Source organism: Lactuca sativa, chromosome 7, assembly GCF_002870075.4.
Source record: "Lactuca sativa cultivar Salinas chromosome 7, Lsat_Salinas_v11, whole genome shotgun sequence".
NCBI classification, from domain to species: domain Eukaryota; kingdom Viridiplantae; phylum Streptophyta; class Magnoliopsida; order Asterales; family Asteraceae; genus Lactuca; species Lactuca sativa.
In genome coordinates this window covers 39,531,656-39,550,733 of record NC_056629.2, presented here as the reverse complement: position 1 = coordinate 39,550,733, position 19,078 = coordinate 39,531,656, and the positions used below count along the sequence as shown (strand labels likewise).

Sequence of the window (19,078 nt, the reverse complement as noted above, 5' to 3'; positions counted from 1 at the left end):
AGTAATCATAGGGTGGCGTGTGGGGTGTCGACTATCCGTGCACGTGAAAGTAAAAGAACGTGGAAATGAGTAAAGCTGGAGGCGCCGCTGTTCATTGGTCGCTATCAACAGCGTTCTAAACGTGTTTTTTTTCATGCTTCTCCACTCCGCCGCTCTCTCTCTCTCTCTTTCTTGTCTGCAGCTCGTATAATATATAATACCTCTTTTCTCATTGCTTTATCTCGATTGTTGCGACAAAAATTCATACACAGATACTGATATAAAGACATACCTTCTCATCTCTCTCTCTCTCTCTCTCTCTCTCTCTCTCTCTCTCTCGGAATATGAGGAGGAACTGCAATTTGGAACTCCGCCTTGTGCCGCCATCACCATACCTTTTCTCGGATCACCACCATCATGGTCAAGAAAAAACCAGGTAACTTCTTTACCTCATCACTTTCTTTTTAGCATACTAATATATACTTACGCATTCGGTTAATGCATTCTTATTAGTTATTACCAAATATATATTTTTACTTTTATGCATACACTATAAACCTATAAAATGTTGAGATATACGCATCATATATATGTATTGAAGATGAAAGTTTCAACCTATTTGTTAAGTCACTAACTCAGAATAAACAGCACAAATACAAAGATTTCAACTAAAAGAGAAATAAGTCATACTGGTATATATAACTGGTTAAATTTTATTAATTTATATCATTTAGAAAAACAATATGAATATTGCATTAACATTATGTCTAACATAGTATTTGATATACTAACTAATAGATTTCTTCTTCTCTCTCTTCTTTTTTTTCGACGAAATAGTGAGGAACTGGGTACAGTGGGTGAGGATTCAAAGGAAAGGCAGAAGCTAACAATCTTTTATGACGGAAAAGTCAGCGTTTGTGACGTCACTGAGCTTCAGGTATTTTCTATAGTTGTATAGCAATTTGCTGTACAGAAATTTAGTATATATAAATTAAGAAATTCGGTTTGATATTTTATTTTATGTTTTTAAGGTTTTTGAAAGAAATAAAGTCACGTGTCGTAAAATGATGGCCACCAAACTTACCCTTTTTCTTGTTCTTAGAAAGAAGCTTTAGTTATATATAAAGAAATGTCTTCTATTTTATGTTATAAATCGTATAAGAATTCTATTATGTGTTTATTATCAACCATGTTCTGAAATTTGGATTTTTTTTATCAAATGAACAGTTTTAATTAATCTTTTGAAATGACTTTTAGGTATTTTCTGTTGATAATTTGTTCGATATTTAATAAATTTATCTTACTTGGATTTTTTTGAGGTTTGGAAAGAGACTTAAATCTTATATCATTACAAGATATATCTGTTATATATCCATGTATAATTTTTTTTACAGGAAACGAGCTTTTACTCTTGAAGATATGTACTAATCATTATACCAACATCAAAATTTTATCTCGAAGCTCATATATATTAACATAATTATAAAATATTTGTTGTGTTTAGATCTTGCAATTAAGCATCTCAGAAAGGTGGTTCTAATTGGATTTTTATTGCAGGCAAGGACTATAATAAAGGTAGCAAGCGAACAAATGGAGGAAAAATGGAGGAGAACACAGAACTTTACCACTTCTTTGGAGCCATCTTCGCCTTTGATATCGCCTCCTGTGTGTAGCCCAGGTGGGCTTTCCATGAAGAGATCTTTACAGAGGTTCCTTCAAAAGAGAAAGCACAGGATTCAAGCAACTTCTCCATACCATTAATCTCTAGCTAGCTTTTATGTACGTCTTACGATGATATATATATATATATATATATATATATATATATATATATATATATATATATATATATATATATATATATATATATATATATATATATATATATATATATATATATATATATATATATATATATATATATAATAGTTCCAGTTAACAATTTCGATCGGCTTCATTGTTTGGGTTAGTGGCAATGGCATGATTAATCGAGTTCTCTTAATTATCCATCGCTGCTAATTACGACATGTGAATTATGTATTACAGTATTAGTTTCAAGCTAGAAGGTGTTAAAATCATGTTGAATCGCCAACTAATTCTACATCAATGTAATGGTATTATATTAGTTTATTTGTATTTGTTACCATCCTAATTGAATATTTTAACTAAAATATTATCGATAACCTCATTACATACATTTTTTTTTAAATTCAAACACATTTATGCATCTTGTCATTAATTAAATTTGGAATCATCCTCAACATAAGAGAAATCGAAAAATCTAAGTATCTAACCCCTGATCAAATGATATTTTAAAAACAATAATTTTTTTTCTGAAAAATGACCACAAGTTCCAGAATATGTCATTTCTGATATCAAATGAAGGTTTGTATGGATCGGATATACTTCAAGTATAAATACTAAAAAAAAAACTTAAACAGCGAAAAATAAAGAACCGAATTTAAAAGATACAGAGAGTTCTCCAAATTGTTTCTTTCATCAAGAAAGAGGTTTTGTCATCACCAAGAAGAAGATTGTCAAAAAGACAATTACGACACCAAGCCGTGTTCACAACATTAGGGTTTTCCCTAATGTTATACATAATAATCTATACATATCAATCTCGTGATTCAAGGGATTGCATATAATCTATACTAAAAGCCGATCTTATCACAAAGATAATAGATATGTGATATATTCTATACTTATCTATATCATTACCTAATATACAAAAGATTACAATCGGATATATAAGCTGACGCTTATAAGCTTGATACGTTGGCGCTATAGATGTAGTAGACGCTGACGCTGATCTATCAGCATATCGTGTGTTTGACTCATCGAATCATAAGGTATTACCTTACAGTACTTATACTTTTCGTAGTAGAAAGATGAGTTTAACTGCAAACTTAATCCGGATGGAGAGTTCACGGTGGAAGCGGCTAGACAAGCCACTGATATGAAAATCACACTAATATATGGCGATTCAATTGCATGGATAAAAACTATTCCACTGAAAGTATTTGGTTTTATTTGGAGAGCAAGGATTGGTCATAATCTTGTAGCCATAAAACTAGAAAAACGAGGTCTTCAATTTTCATTTACTAGCTGTCAATTTGTCAGGTATGTTATTGAGGAGAAGAAATTGTATATCATGTTCTTGTTGGGTGCACATACACAAGGACAGTGATCAAATGGATCTTCAGTGGTATGGGATCCCTCAAAGACAGTTTTGCACTGTATCTAAATTCTTAACTTTCATTTTTTATTGGAGTAATATATTGCCCAAGTAAACGTAAGATTATGATTTTGTATATTATGGTCTCTTATGGCAAATTTAAAAGGCTAGGAATGACAAAATTCATAACAAGATAGCACAATCCCCTATTTTTGTGGCGGATGATGTAATTTCGATGGTGTAAACATAGGGGGGTATAATCCTTGTAGGTTGAGTGATTGGTGTTGTACCCTTTTCCTTATCTTGGAATGTTCTTGTAAATTTTGTTTTGTGCCTCATCTAGGCTCCTTGTTAGGTGTCACTTTTTATTGATACTTATTTGTCGTTTCCAAAAAATAAATCGTTCAAAAAAAAAAAAAAAAAAAAAAGGGTTTCGCTGTATCAAGATTCCCTCGTTTATCATTATAAGATCATATGAAAAAAGTTGATTAACTTGATTCACATGTCACATTAGGTCAAATTCAAGCACCGCCACCATATTGGGCCATCGGGAAAAACGTGATTAAATACCAATGGCACATACAACTCTTCTTATTTTGAAATGAATATCTTAAAAAAAAAAAAAAAAAACAAAAACAAAACAAAACAAAAAAAAAAAACAACCATAAAGCGAACACATCTTATCCTTTGTCTTTTGTAAAAGAGTTAAATGTCACAAGTTGATAAATATTTTTAAGTTTTTTTTTTTTTTTTTTTTTTACAAAATACTATTGATTTAAAAAGTATGTATCATAAATATGTATTACTATTTGATTTTGTTGATAAAATACAATTAAAATTCACTGAAGTGATAGTATTTCGTTAACATCATGTTATGGGTGCTAGTCTGTAAGTATTTTTAAAAATAAATTGCATTTGTTGAAAAACAAAAGAATTCATAAATTAATCCAAACAGTCCATGTTGCTTGTTTTTTTAGACCTCACTCGTTATACATATAGTACACAACATGATAAAAAAAAGATAATGTCACATTGTTCGATTTGGACTCAGGTATAGAACAAAAATCACATTTTTATAGTAAAACAAGATATGACAACATTCAGCTTATTATTAATACAAAAAATGTAAATGTCCTCGTCATCCTAATTATTAAGGTGGTGTTTGTTTTTTTTAAAGCTCTTCTTGACCATTTTTGTTTGCGTCATGCGGACAACGTGCAGACTTTTATCCTCGCAGAGTGTTTGTTTTTTCGAAAGGCTAAGATCTAAAAACGTCTGTGCGAAGTTTTCACCGCATATAAATGGACTACCTACTTCTCACATTTGCGGGCTTTTGACCTAAAAAAACGCCGCATATTTTCTATTCCCTTGAACGAACTCGCCTACCATCTGATACATCTCCATCGGCGCCTCAACCCTTAACTCCCTGCCTCGCTGATCTCCGATCAGAGGAGGCTACGCCGACCAAGCACAAAAGCCTTCCACCTGCCGGGGTTCAACGCTGCGCCACCTCCCTCCCTCATTGTCGGCTGTCGGACTTTACTGAAAACGAAGGTATGCATCTATTTCTTTTTTTTCAAATCTCACATGAAATTGGTGTTTCGTTTTGCTAGAAAAGTCTATAATCTAGTCAAATATGTTGTTTCATTTTGCTGGAAATGTTTTTTCTTTCTTAAATTTGGTGTTAGATGTTACAAATTCAAAAATAATGACAAAAAATTCATTTCTTGTTGAATGTTGTTGAAAATCTATAACATTTGTGAAATCAAGCTTTTTTCTTGATTAAATATGAAAATATGTGCTGGAAATATGAAATAATGATGTGAATGTTGTGATTCTTGCTGAAAATACTCTTTATTGTTTCAAATTGTTGTTCAATGTGCTGAAAATCGTTATTTGGTTTTGGAAATATGAAATAATGATGTGAATGTTGTGATTCTTGCTGAAAATACTCTTTATTGTTTCAAATTGTTGTTGAATATGCTGAAAATCGTTATTTGGTTTTGGAAATATGAAATAATGATGTGAATGTTGTGATTCTTGCAGAAAATACTATTTACTGTTTCAAATTATTGTTGAATGTGTTGAAAATTGTTGTTGAATGTTCTGAAAATCGTTATTTGGTTTTAGAAATATGAAATAATGATGTTAGTTGTTGACTGTTTTTTTGTTGGAATGTGTATGATATGCAACACCATATGAAATCATATTTGTAAATTTGTGAATGCTACAATACCTTATGAAATTTTATTTATCTATGATATATTGATTATTAGAAATAGGAGAAAAAGAACAATGGACCAACGAGCATTTAAAATGTTTATTGGATACTTGTATTGAAGAAGTAGAGAGTGTTAGTAGAAAATGATTAAGTTTGCAGAAAGATTCATAGATAAGGATTTGAAGAGTTCTTAAGGAAAAATTTGACGTTGACTTGAGTCAAAAACAAATGAAAAAACGCATATGACAATCTGAAAGCCAAATACACAGGATGGGTATATTTAAAAAACAAAATTGGCAATATATATAATTTCCAAACAAACACTGTTAACCTAACAGCAGAAGCTCTAGATTGTGATATACCTTCTCTCTCGGGTGATTCGGAAAAAGGTGTTAATGATTTTGATGATGTTGTAGCTGAACAAAGAGAAATGACACCTAGGGGTAAAGTTATATATATATATATATATATATATATATATATATATATATATATATATATATATATATATATATATATATATATATATATATATATTTCCGGTTAACAATTTCGATCGGCTTCATTGTTTGGGGTAGTGGCAATGGCATGATTAATCGAGTTCTCTTAATTATCCATCGCTCCTAATTACGACATGTGAATTATGTATTACAGTATTAGTCTCAAGCTAGAAGGTGTTGAAATCATGTTGAATCGCCAACTAATTCTACATCAATGTAATGGTATTATATTAGTTTACTAGGTGTGAGACTCGTGTATCACATGGGTTTATTAAAAATAAAAATTTAATATTAATATATAAACATTGAATATTTTATACAATAATGATTTTCCATAAAAAAATGTAATTTTTTGGAGCATTTATGAAAGAAATCAAATGGTTTGAATCATTTATGAGAATTTATTATCAACTTAGGAGGTGTTTGACTTAACTTTTGAATGGCCAAAAGTCCTTTTAAAAAAAAAAATTATAGGCAAAAGATGTTTGGCAAAAGACTTTTAAAAGCTACTTTTGGATTTTGCAAAGAAGGAAAATCAACTTTTTAGAAAAGTCAGGAAAACCTGACTTTTTGTAACTTTTCCAAAAAGATCTTTTGCCCTCTAAAAAGCTAAGCCAAACACCCCCTTAATATAATGATAACCTTACATATATATATATATATATATATATATATATATATATATATATATATATATATATATATATATATATATATATATATATATATATATATATATATATATATATAACCCATTAGAATTTTTTGAAAATTTATTTTAAGAAAAGATTGAAATCCCTAAAAAATGACAAGTGGAAAATAACTATTTTAAAAATCCTAAAAAATAACATGTGTCAAAATGAAAGAGAATATGACAAGATCCAAAAGTATTTTCATTTATTATGTAGGAGGATTGTCGATAATGGACTTTGATGATGAACATGGTGATGCTGTAAACCTTCAATCTCTCAATAAAACGCGACATATGAACAAGATTGTAGCTGTATATATTTTATAAAATTGAATTTGGAAAGGATATGAAGAATAGCTGTGAATGAATTGAAATTTGATAAATATATGCAAATAAGAGTCAATTTGAGTGGTGATTTCCGAAAATTGTGTATGTAATTTAGGAAGATATATTTGGATTTAATGTATTCATTGACAAAAAGCAGGAGGAGATATTCAAGTTTCCTTTATTTGTATAAGATGCAGTAAATATTTGAGATTTTTTAATTTGATAAAAAAAACCCAAAAAATCCACAATTTGCCAAGTGGAATTAAATTTAATTGAAAAAATTACAAAAATGTCGTTTGTCATATTGAATGAGGAGGTGACACGTGGCAGAAAATCTTCATTTATTAAGGGAGATTTGTATTCGTTTCCAGGTTTCTTGGTTTTATGTCCCAAGAATTTTTAAAAAGTTCATAATAATAATAATAATAATAATAATAATAATAATAATAAAATATGGTATTTTATTTTGTCATTTTTAACCTACAAAAAAATATTAAAAAAAATTACCATCCTAATTGAATATTTTAACTAAAATATTATTGATAACCTCATTATATACAATTTTTTTAAAATTTAAACACATTTATGCATCTTGTCATTAAATTTGGAATCATCCTCAAGAATAAACATAAGAGAAGTCGAATAATCTAACAACTTTTCAAATGATATTTTAAAAACAAAAAGTTCTTTTTTTTAATGACCACAAGATCTAGAACATGTCATTTAGGATCCATTTTTAGGAAATAATAACAGTTATAGTATCCGATCCGATGTTGTGGTCCCCTTATAAATATCATTTTGGAGTTCACTCGACGTCACTTCTCGAATCTATATACTGAAGACCATTTCGAACTGCTACAACCTACATTCCAAGAAACGCGATCATTAGCGGTGACAGACGTCGCCGCTAAAGAGTAGGTTTTTCGCCGCTAAAGCTATTAGCTGCGACCTGTCGTCGTTGTTGTCTCGCTGCAAGTGATCCAAATGTCGTCGATGTTTACTCTTTTAATTTGACGAGCATCATAGTTTTCCACCAATAGCGGCGACCCACATTATTAGCGGCGACACGTAACCCACAAATTACGTGTTGCCACTAATAGTATGCGACGCCGCTAATCGCATCATCGCTATTGTCTTTATTTCTTGTAGTGCTACATTTTGGAGACCGTTTTGAACTCAATAATTCCCAAATGTCTTCTAGCGGTGAATAGTATCACTCTTTATATATAAGTTTATACTTATGTGTATTTAGTACATTTAGTTATATATGTATGTTATATCGAAAAAACTTACAAATATCCTCATTTTGACTCGTCCGGAAGGAATCTGGAATCCATATAACACCTCTGAAATATTAATAATTCGTCCGGAATCCGAGGAACTGTGAGAAAAACAATCAATGCACGGACAAGGTTAGAAGACTCAAACCTTGAGTCCTTGTAGATTTGTTGGAGTATGAGAGCCCAGAATCTCAGACTCGATATCTCATTCAACTTCCTCTTGATAGATAACTTCCGAAAGTCTTGCCAAAGGACCTCGGTCAGATAGACAGTGTTGCTTCATCCGGAGAAGATGTTATACACAACATATAGCCAATCCTTGCTCATGGTGTCAGTTCCACCATGTTTCTCTGATAATCCTCGAAGGATTAAGTGCATCAATACAGTCCATAGTCCGGGAACCGCTGATTTCTTGAATTTTTTGGCCTTAAACTTACCTCTACCCAATTTGATTCTGAAAGGTTTGAAACTCTTTAGAAGTAGGTTCATGAACTTGAAAACCCTTGGGGTTTTCTGGGATACCAATAGCCTTGAGAAACGTCTGCTTGTTTACAAGAACAATCCTGTCACCTGTGATTTTGGTGTCAAGAACATCATCTTCGATCTTGATTCTTTCAAAAGTTGTGTGAAGAATATGTAATGGAAGTTGAGGATTTGGAGTTTTCATAAGTGGAACAGCAATAGGGTGATGGGAGATGAACTCGGTCATCACTCGAATAGATTCATCGTAATCCATGGGGTCGAGTGAGAAAAGTTAGATAGTTTCTCTTAGGATCGGTTCAGTCGATGATGAGGATGCAGAACCCTTTGAAGATTTCTTCTTTGTTGCAGGTTTTGTGGTTTCAGGAACATTTTGAGTAGATGTCATTGTTGAAGGTTTGAATGCTCGAAGAACAGTTGCATAGAGAAATTTCAGGAAGAAGATGAATAAAGCATAAAAGAGGAATAGTTGGCATTTGAAATCATTTTATAGGTTCGATTTTCGGGTCGGGTTAGAAAAAAGTAATTATGACACCTGAAGGAAAAAATGGGTCGAATTTAATGTGTTGCCAAAATTGGTATTCTTAAAAATTGCAAGTGCGAAAGATGGGACGGATATACGTGCGAATATGGAAAACCGTCGTTTCAGTTTGAGTTGATATGCACTTTATCGAGAATTGTGCAAAAGCATGTTTATTGAGGACTAAAGGATAATCATCAAGAAAAAATATCGTTAATTTTCTGAGAAAAATGTTTCGAAAATAAAAAATTTAATGAAAAACTTTGTACTCCTTTTTACAATTGAGGATCTCGGATTAAGGAAATTCTAAGGCGAGATGTCATAAGATGCTTTGAAAAGAATGTGAACACATGATTAGTACATGATATAGAGTTCAAGACGGCACAATCTTAGACCGAATATCAGAGGTAAAATGCATAAAGATCTTAGAGGACAATTTTAAACAAATTGAGATTCCAAGACATGAGGGACCATAGCTTGGAGAAGGGTAAGAGATGAACGCACATTATTGTTTCGGATTTGAATTCTGAGGTGAACTTCATAACTCTTCAATTTGAAATAAATTCTAATGATATATCAAAGCAAAAACACCAATGTAACTATATTGGTTAGGATCTTAAAAAGATGAGGAAAACTATATAACTTAAAACTAGAAGAAGATGTTAGACAAAAAGACACGTAAAATGATCTTATATTTTCCGAGAGGAAATGATTCTGAGATGAAAAGATTTTGACAACAGAATTATTTCACTTTCTGATGTCTCCATCAGAGAGTACAAGCCTCTTTGAAGAATTGTGGATCAGGAAACATCATACCCATTTTGTTCAGAAACCTATTAAATTTGGTTTCATCTAGCCTTAGTAAAGACATCAACACTTTCATCATCATATGGAACAAAAATAAGTTCAGTGTTTCCTTTTAAAACATGATCTTTAATGAAATGGTACCGAATATCGATGTGCTTTGTCATAGGGTGTTGAATTGGATTGTGAGAAATTGCAAGGGCACTTTAAGAATCATAATAGATTGGAATTTTTTGAAATCGATAACCATAATCTAAAATCTAAGATTTCTTCTGAAGAACTTGCGAAGTGCAGCTTGCAGCAGCAATGTATTCTGTTTTGACTATTGAGAGAGCAATGCAGTTCTGCTTCTTAGATGACCAGCTAACCAGTCTTCCACCCAAAAATGGACAACCTCCTAAGGTGCTTTTTCTATCCAATTGAAGACCTCCATATTTTGAATCGGAATATGCCTGAAGAAGGAAACTTTCATTGGTTGGATACCAAATTTCGAGGCTCTTTGTTCCTTTGAGATATCAAAATATTTGCATGACCGCCAGAAGATGAGACATTTTCGGATTGACCTGAAATCTGGCACATAGGTATGTTGTGAACATGATGTTCGGACGAGTAGCTGTAAGGTAGAGTATCGATCCAATCATTCATCTGTACTTCTTTTGATCAACAACAACACCTGATGGGTCTGAGAAGATCTTGTGTCTGAAACCCATAGGAACCTTTGATAGAGGCACAGGTGTCCATTGAATACTTTTTTAGAAGTTCAGAAATGTATTTCTCCTGGAGAATAAAGATTCATCTGTTGGTTTTCTTGACTTGAAGTCCGGGAAAGAAACTTAATTCACGATTCATGCTCATTTGGAATCAAATAACCATTAACTTAGCAAAATCAGCAACCATCTTTGAATCCGTGGATTTAAAAATGATGTCATCAACATAAATTTGGACTAACATGAAATGGTTTCCATTTGATCTTCAGAATAGGGTAGGATCAATAATTTCTATTTGAAAACTGGAATGATTAAGAAAATTAGTGAGAGTCTCGTACCAGGAGCGTGGATCTTGCTTAAGGCCATAAACACCTTTTTGGAGTTTGTAGCAATAGTTCAGATAAGAAGGATTGACAAAACTAGGGGCTATTGGAGATACACCTTAGTATCCAATTCACCATTGAGTAAAACACTTTTAACGTCCATTTGGTAGGCCTTAAAGCCTTTGTGAGCTGCATAAGCAAAAAAGATTCTAATGGCTTCAAGACGAGCAACATGACCGAAAGTCTCTTCGTAATCAAGTCCTTCCATCTAAGTGAATCCTTTGGCCACAAATCTTGATTTGTTTCTGATAATAACTCCGGCGCCACCTGCCTTGTTTCAGAATACCTATATTGTTCCAACAATAGAGTGATCCGGAGGAGGAGGGACGAGAGTCCACATTTCATTTCTATCAAATTCTGCTAATTCTTCTTGCATGACTGTAATCCAATCAGCATGTTATAATGCTTCCTTGATGGATTTTGGTTCAACCATTTAGATAAATGCTGAGAAATGACATTTGTTTTGGATGTTTGTAGCAGAGCGAGTTTGAATACCAACGCTGAGATTTCCGATGAATTGAATTTGGAGGATGATCCTTTGTCTAGATGTGTAATCTCGGAAGCTCTTATGCAGCGGATGATCCAACATCAACAATGAGTTGTGTTGCTCGCCCTAAACAGTTTGAATTTGAGGATGATGCTCCCCCTGAACTTTTGAACTGGATATGTCGACGTCGTTTTCGTTCGGAAATTCAAAGAAGTTAGCATCGTCTTTGTTGTTGTTCGGAATAGGATCAAATTCAACGAATTGATTTGATGCATCTTGAAATCCATCCACATCTGATTGGAGGGAAGGATGACCATTCTCCCCTTCAACCTAAGAAGGTTGAAACGGTTTGAAATCAAATGGAGGAAGGGTAGGGGTCGGACCAGAAATATTTTGAGAAATTGGATCTACAGTTGATGAGGATGGTCTTGATTAAGATTCTGAATCAAGAGCATTTTCTAAAGGTACGAACAGGCTTTCGAAGTCAACTTCATAGATGATTTGGGAATTCGGAGATCCTAGAGATGGAGCATCAGACTCCATGATGTGGGTCGTAACATGAATTGGGCCAAAATTCTGAATAAGGTTGTCATCAAAAGTAACATCAAAGCTTTCTTCAAGTACACGAGTTCATTGATTTAGAAATCTATAGGCTTTGGATTTTGTTGAGTATCCCAAAAAGATTGCTTCATCGGATTTGGGTTGGAACTTGATGAGTTGATCACGGTTGTTTTTTATAAAACATTTGCAGCCGAAAACATGTAGGAACGAGATACTCGGATTTCGATCATTCATGGCTTCATACGGTGTCATGTTGAGATGTCGATTAATGATGCTTCGGTTTTGAGTGAAGTGGGAAATGGACATAGCTTTAGCCTAGAGATAAAGTGCTGGATTCGTAAAGTTGATCATTAATCGAGCGGCTTCAAGGAGATTACGGTTTCTTCTTTCAATCACATCGTTATGTTGAGGAGTGTAGGGAGCTGAGAAATTGTGGTCGATGCCTTTTTCGGAGAGGAATGTCTCAATGGTGACATTGGTGAATTCCGAGCCATTTTCACTTCGGATTCTTATTACAGGAAGTTTGACAGGAACTTTAATTCCTTTGATGAAATTAATAAGTTCTAAGGGTGTTTCATATTTTAGCCTAAGGAAGAAAACCCAGGTGAACCTTGTGTAGTCATCAACAATCGCAAGAATGTATTTTTTGTGATGCATACTTTCTATTGTGGAGGGTCCACAAAAATCAATATGCAGAAGTTCTAATGGTTCCGAAATTTACTTTTCAATGATAATGGGATGACCTTTCTGGATTGCTTCCCACATTCACATGCAGCACATAGATGATCATTTTAAAACTTGAAGAGTGGAAGACCTTGAACCATTTCACCAGAAACAAGATCATTCATGTATCGGATGTTTAGATGAGCAAGCCTCCGATGTCATAGCCAACTAACGTCAGGAACGACCTTTCAGAGAAGACAGAATTGAGGCTTGCCAATGATGATTTTGATGTATAATGGATACTTGTTTTTGCTACAATTGGATTTGATTAGACAGTATTTCCGATCTTCTATCATGATGTAGCTATGCTTTTTGCAGAACTCAACTCTTTGGTTTGAGTCAGTGAGTTGAGCCACACTAATAAGGTTGTGTTTCAGGTCAGCTACATATGCCACATTGGAGACAGAGAAGTTGTCGTTGGTGAGGATGCCATAACCTTTGATTTGTGAATTTGAGTTGTTGCCATTCGCCACATAACTAGTGTTTATAGCGGGTTTGAGATCATGCAGAAAGTCTTTCTGCCCCGTCATGTGCATGGAACATGCACTATCAATATACCATATTTTATCTAGTTCTGAAGCACAGAGTGCCTGCAAAATCGGTGTGCTTTTGTGTTTTTAGGCTCCAAGTTAGGTTTAGGGACTTTGGCACAGGCTTTGGACTTTAATTGTGACTTTGGAACAACTAGTGTATCAGAGGGTTTGTTCCGAGAAACTTTGGGAAAGAAACAAAATGCAAGGGTTTTTTCTTTAATCCAAGAATTGTATTCAACTAAAGGGTGTTTGGCACCACTTTTCTTGGACCAAAAATTTCTAAGATGTAGGAATCACTGTGTTGATAGAAGTTACAGAAGCATTTTCAACCTTTTCTTACTTTCCTCTCAAAATTTTGTTTTGAATCATTTGAGGATTTTTTAACAACAGTGTTCTTATCAACTCATTCTTTGGTTGCTCTTTTGATGGTACATTTAGTTTCAGAAATAGTTGTGGTTTGAAAATAGTACCATCAGATTGAGAAATAAATACAAAAGAAACTATCTGAGGAGAGTTAGTTTTTACAAGATGAGTCTCAACAGTAACCTTTTTTGGATTGGAACTGACAAACTTTTTTTGAGCAACCTGACTAGGAGAATTGGATGGCCTTTTAAGAATTTTGACAGGCGAAAAGGTATTGTGGTTCCTAGTGGTTGGGCTAACTGTCTGAGATACTTTCTTTTTTGATCTCTCAACAAATCTGGAATCTTGCCTTGACCCAATTTTTTTCTTAAGGGCATTTTTTGGCTTCGGTCTTTGGGTTGAAAACATCTTTCTTATTTAACCAAGGATTCTTTGAGAGTCAGATGAAGACTTGGAAGTTTGTCCAGATGATGGATTGTTAAACTTAGGCTTGATTGTCACTAGAGTTGTTTTTTAGATCACTTCAGAATTAGAGACACACGAGTCAGATGAATCATCACATACAATTTCTTCATCAACATCACTATCTAATGATGCCCAAATGAAATCTAATTTATCATAGTCATGTCCAGTTGTTTCGAGAATTATTTCCTCAACAACACAATTGTTCATAGCATCGAATTTTGGAATTTGAACTCTGGTATAGATGATGTCAGGGAATGAATCTAAATTCTGATTCAAGTCCTGGGGTATCGGTGGCGGAAGAGGCGTGGAATCAGGACATTTGACAACTATGGATTGGAACTCAGGAATCAAATATTGGAATTGGTCTGATGTCTCAGGAAGGGGCGACAATGGTGAGATAGTGGTCTCTGAATGTTTGCGGTTCAGAACGTCTCCTATAAAAGTTAGAGTTTGCAACTCCTTCAAGAGACGAGCAATAAGTTTCGGAAACTCACTTCCGAGGCCTAGTGCTTTGGACCATGGATGACAAAAAAATTACAAGTCATCTATTCATTTTTTAAGAATATCTATTGAATGATGTAAAGCATTAATTTTGGCATTGAGACGTTTGTTATCAGAAACTAAAGCATTTCTTTCAGAAAATGTGATTTCACATTTGTATTTTAAAATGATACATTCATCTTGATACATTACAAGCTCTCTTTCTAGTGATTCTATCTTAAGCTTTATATCTTCAAAGCGTAGTCTAAGGCGAGTCAGTTCACTTTCCTGCATCTCACTTGATTTTATGGTTGAATCATAGGCTTTATAGATGATGGTCATACTTGTTTGGATCTGGGTTAGGTATGGTTCACAAAGAGATAAATAAAAATTATTTTCAGTAATCATAGATTTTACCTACTGAACAATGTTTCTGCCTGGTGGATCATTGGTTGCCATGTAGCAAAAGTTCGGCTCAACATCTTTATCGTCTTCTTCTGAACCTGATGACCAGTAGCCTTCATCACATTCGATCGACTGTCTTGCCATAAGACACATATTCCTTCCAGTACTTACATCATCCTCCTCTCCAGTAGACCAGTGCCCTTCAACATCTCTTGACACCATAGTAACAAAATCTTTCTCACTTACTGCCATCTCTTGAGCTTTGTGGGTATAGTATGCAGACTCCTTAACCTTCGGTTCCTGAGTGGTTTAAGCCAAACAATCTTTGGAAAAATGGTTACCATGTCCACACTTATGACAAACTATCTTGGGTTTGTCTGACTTTGGAATTTCATGGGATTCCAAGGAATGACTTGATGATGAGATGTTAGGTTTGTAAGCAGGTGGATTTTGTGAAGGTTCAGGAAATGGTTGAGGATTATTTTGATGAGAGGTTTGGAATCGGTTTTTATACGTTTTGTGACTGGGATTCCATGGATGCTTGTATTTCATGGACAATAGTGCAAACTCCTGTTGGAAGCAAACTTCGGACTCAAATGAATCACGATCAAGATTCTCTAGATGGTTCGGAATAGGTGGAGTTGGTGAAGTGGGGAAGGTTGGTTGAATGGGCGAAACATGTGAGATATTTCCAAAGGGATCTGAAATGGGTGGATTCGGAATAAGTAGGTTAACATGACTAACCAGGTCAATAGGACCTCCATACAGTTCTCTTAATGTTTGTGCAACATTAGATTCATGACCTTGTAGTTCGTCAAAGAGTTGATAAAGCTTCAGCTTCTTCAAATATCCATTACTCTGAAGACATGACCTGACTTTTCCCCATCCTTTTCCGAGGCTATTGATAAACTTCAGATTGTACTCTAGAGGAGCTCTGATTATTTCGTGTGCAGTCATGTTGTTTACAACAATTCGATACCTATTTGAAGCCGATGCTACGGATCACCTGAAGTGGTGGTGAAGGTATCAAAATTGTTAACAACTGAAATCATACATTTATCTTTCATACTCTTGGACCCTTCAAACAAATCTTGAAGAGTCTCCCAAATCTCTTTTGCAAATTTTCATAGCTTGATGTGCTCAAAGAGAGATAGAGGAACACAGAACAACATCTCGGAAAATGCAATCTGATCTGCATGCAATTTCTTGATGTTTGCAGCAGTGAGAAGTGTTGGGCGTTGATCTTCTTCGCCCATGAGAGTTGCAGCGGCATCTCTCACCATTTGTCTTACTGGAACATGTCGACCTTCTTTCACAGATCTCCACATTTCTTCACCTTTTTCCTTGCCAAGTAAAAATCTTTCCATCCTAAATTTCTATTGATCATACTTCAATAACTAGCAATGGGGCACGAGAGGGGCAACCCACGCTATTTGCTATTTGCAACGAATACATTTTTTGAGTTTGATTAGGATCAGCCATTGAAGTTAAGATATTATAGCAGAAGCGGTATATAGAAGAACTTTTATCCTGAACACATAAATGATTAAGATACCCAGGTAATCTTAGATCAATTATAATCTGTTCTTAAGGATTCAAAGGACAATCACTCAAACTCTAATACCAATTGTGAGAACAAGAATCAATGTGCGGACAAGGTTTGAAAACTCAAATCTTGAGTTAATATTTAAGATCAATGTCTGCTTTTAATTAGTAGGTCCAGTCAAGTCTGGTAAAGTAGTCGAGACTTGAAGATTGTATTCAACAAAGTATTCAAGTAGAAAAATGAAGTAAGTTTGAGTATAATCAAAGTAAAGACAATTTAGAACAAGAAGAATGAAAGTAAAAGAAATTGACTTACAAGGAAGTTTGAATTGATGTGAAGAGAATATCGATTTCTTTTATTCTTGGTAATAAATTCATGAAACATTCACTCCTTAAATAGTAAACGAGGAACCTAGTACAAACCGAAGTACAATCTAAGGACTAGTTAATACAACGAGTTTGAAAAATCTGACACTTAAAACATGTGCTGAAAAAGTCCTAAGTACCGTTGCATCAATAAAAGACAAAAAGCATTAAATGCTTGTACAGACTCTTACTTTGGACACACTTCATCTCGGATCAAAAGGAGCTTCGGATCTACTTCACATCTTGGAATTGAGTGACTTCGGATTTGCTTTGATTTGGATTGCTAGAGGTTCACTTTTTATGTATTAATAGGAAAATTTCTGGAATATGGATCCAGAATGTTATTATCCCGAATCCTAATCTGTAATGTTTTCATCTGGAATCCGTATCCGGAAATGGGTTCTAGAATTTTGATCTAGATGTGTGATCCGAAATTGTGTATTTCGGAATCTCCTTCGGAACATACATACTAAATTGCCTAATTAATGGTTCTTTTGATTATAACATGACAGAGCATACAAATCGGTTGTGACTACAACCTGTAGGCCTGAACTCGGGTGGGAAATCATGGTCCGGTTACAGAACAGACCAGTTTGTGCGGCCATGTTTGGGCAATCATGTTTTGGTGATTATGTGTGTATACTGTTGTGTGTAGAATGTCACCCATTACTCTGTCTCTATCTTATATGCAAGGAATATACTACTTTACTTCCAGTTGACCTACATGAGCTTCTATTTTCGGTACATGACTATCAAGTTTGCTTCGAGAAGAAAGATTTCTTCCTGATTATCAGCTTTTGGTTCGGGGAATACTTCCCTAGTTCTAATTGTGCACAGTTCAGAAAACGTGTATTTACATTTGTGTCGCCTTCACATTCAGCGAGAATGATTGACCTTATGTACGTGTTCAATGACTTACTTCATCAATGTAACGCCCACAGATTCAGGCTATTCAATTTAGAGATAATAAGCATTAAAAATGACTTTTTGACAGAATATTATTTAGAATAAATAATCTTAACCAAAGTATAGTATATGTCACAAGGATTTCGTACATATAAAGAACGTTGAAATCTGACTTCTAACGAAGAAGCTATGACCCATCGAAGTTTTGCGAAAAAACTGGCACGGCGTCGCGTATCGTAAAAAGTGAATTTTTGATAAGTTACTTTTTAGCCTTATCAATCTAAATGAAATTCATAGTATATGTTAAACCGAGAACATACATAAAAGGAACGTCCAAATCTGACTTCGTTTGAAGAAGTTATGATTTTTCTAAGATTTAGCGTAGTAGTATACAGTCCGGAAAACAAATTTTAGATCGATTGATTTTTATCCGACACAACCTAAATGAGAATTGAAGATCTCATTAATAGGAGCTCGACGACATAAAGACAGTCGAAAACAGATATCGGATGACAAATTTAATTATGAATTTTTAACGAACTTTAATTGTCTAAGTCTGTTAAAATATAACTTTAAAAATAAAGTCAAAATTAGCCGACAAAGCTAAACAGAAGTTGTAGATCCCGTCGATACCTATGTGTGGATATAAAGAACATCAAAAAACGGAGCTCGTTTGCAAAAGTTGTGTATTTCAGAAGATAATTAGTTTTTAGAGTAACCATCGAGTGACACGTGGCGCGAACTGAGCCACTGCTTCTTCCCCATGCCTTGCCACCAAATGGTGACACGTGTCCAATGAACGCGCAGTGTTCAATTTGGGAACGCCGTGCGTTCAGCATATTCACAGCCAATAAATAGAAGATGCAAATCACTCAATTCTTCACACCTTTCTCACCTATTCTCTCCCAAACACCCCCAAACCCTCTAAGCCTTTCCCTATCACCTCCTAGGTGTTATTAGTGAGTCTCGTAGTGCCAGAAGGCCCCGAGAAGAAGAGCTTTCGGCTCAAAATTATGCCCGCACAGAGATCGGTTCCTCGCTAAACCCCCTTGTAAGTGAGTTATGCTTACCATACTTTAAGTATAACTTATGTTTAAGTTCATTGTCATTATTATGAACCTATAAACAAGATTTATCAGTGACTCCAAGTCGTTATATTGATTGATCTACATAC

The 19,078-nt window shown here is 34.2% G+C and overlaps 1 protein-coding gene across 1 annotated transcript; it reads left to right on the top strand.

Annotated features, from left to right (window-relative positions):
* The first annotated feature begins 218 nt into the window (after positions 1-218).
* On the top strand, positions 219-1,810 carry LOC111880744 (protein TIFY 5A). The gene is made up of 3 exons (XM_023877158.3): positions 219-415; positions 817-916; positions 1,537-1,810. Exons 1-3 carry the CDS (start codon positions 324-326, stop codon positions 1,738-1,740), a joined length of 396 nt encoding a protein of 131 aa, XP_023732926.1. The 5' UTR covers positions 219-323; the 3' UTR covers positions 1,741-1,810.
* Positions 1,811-19,078: the final 17,268 nt, after the last annotated feature.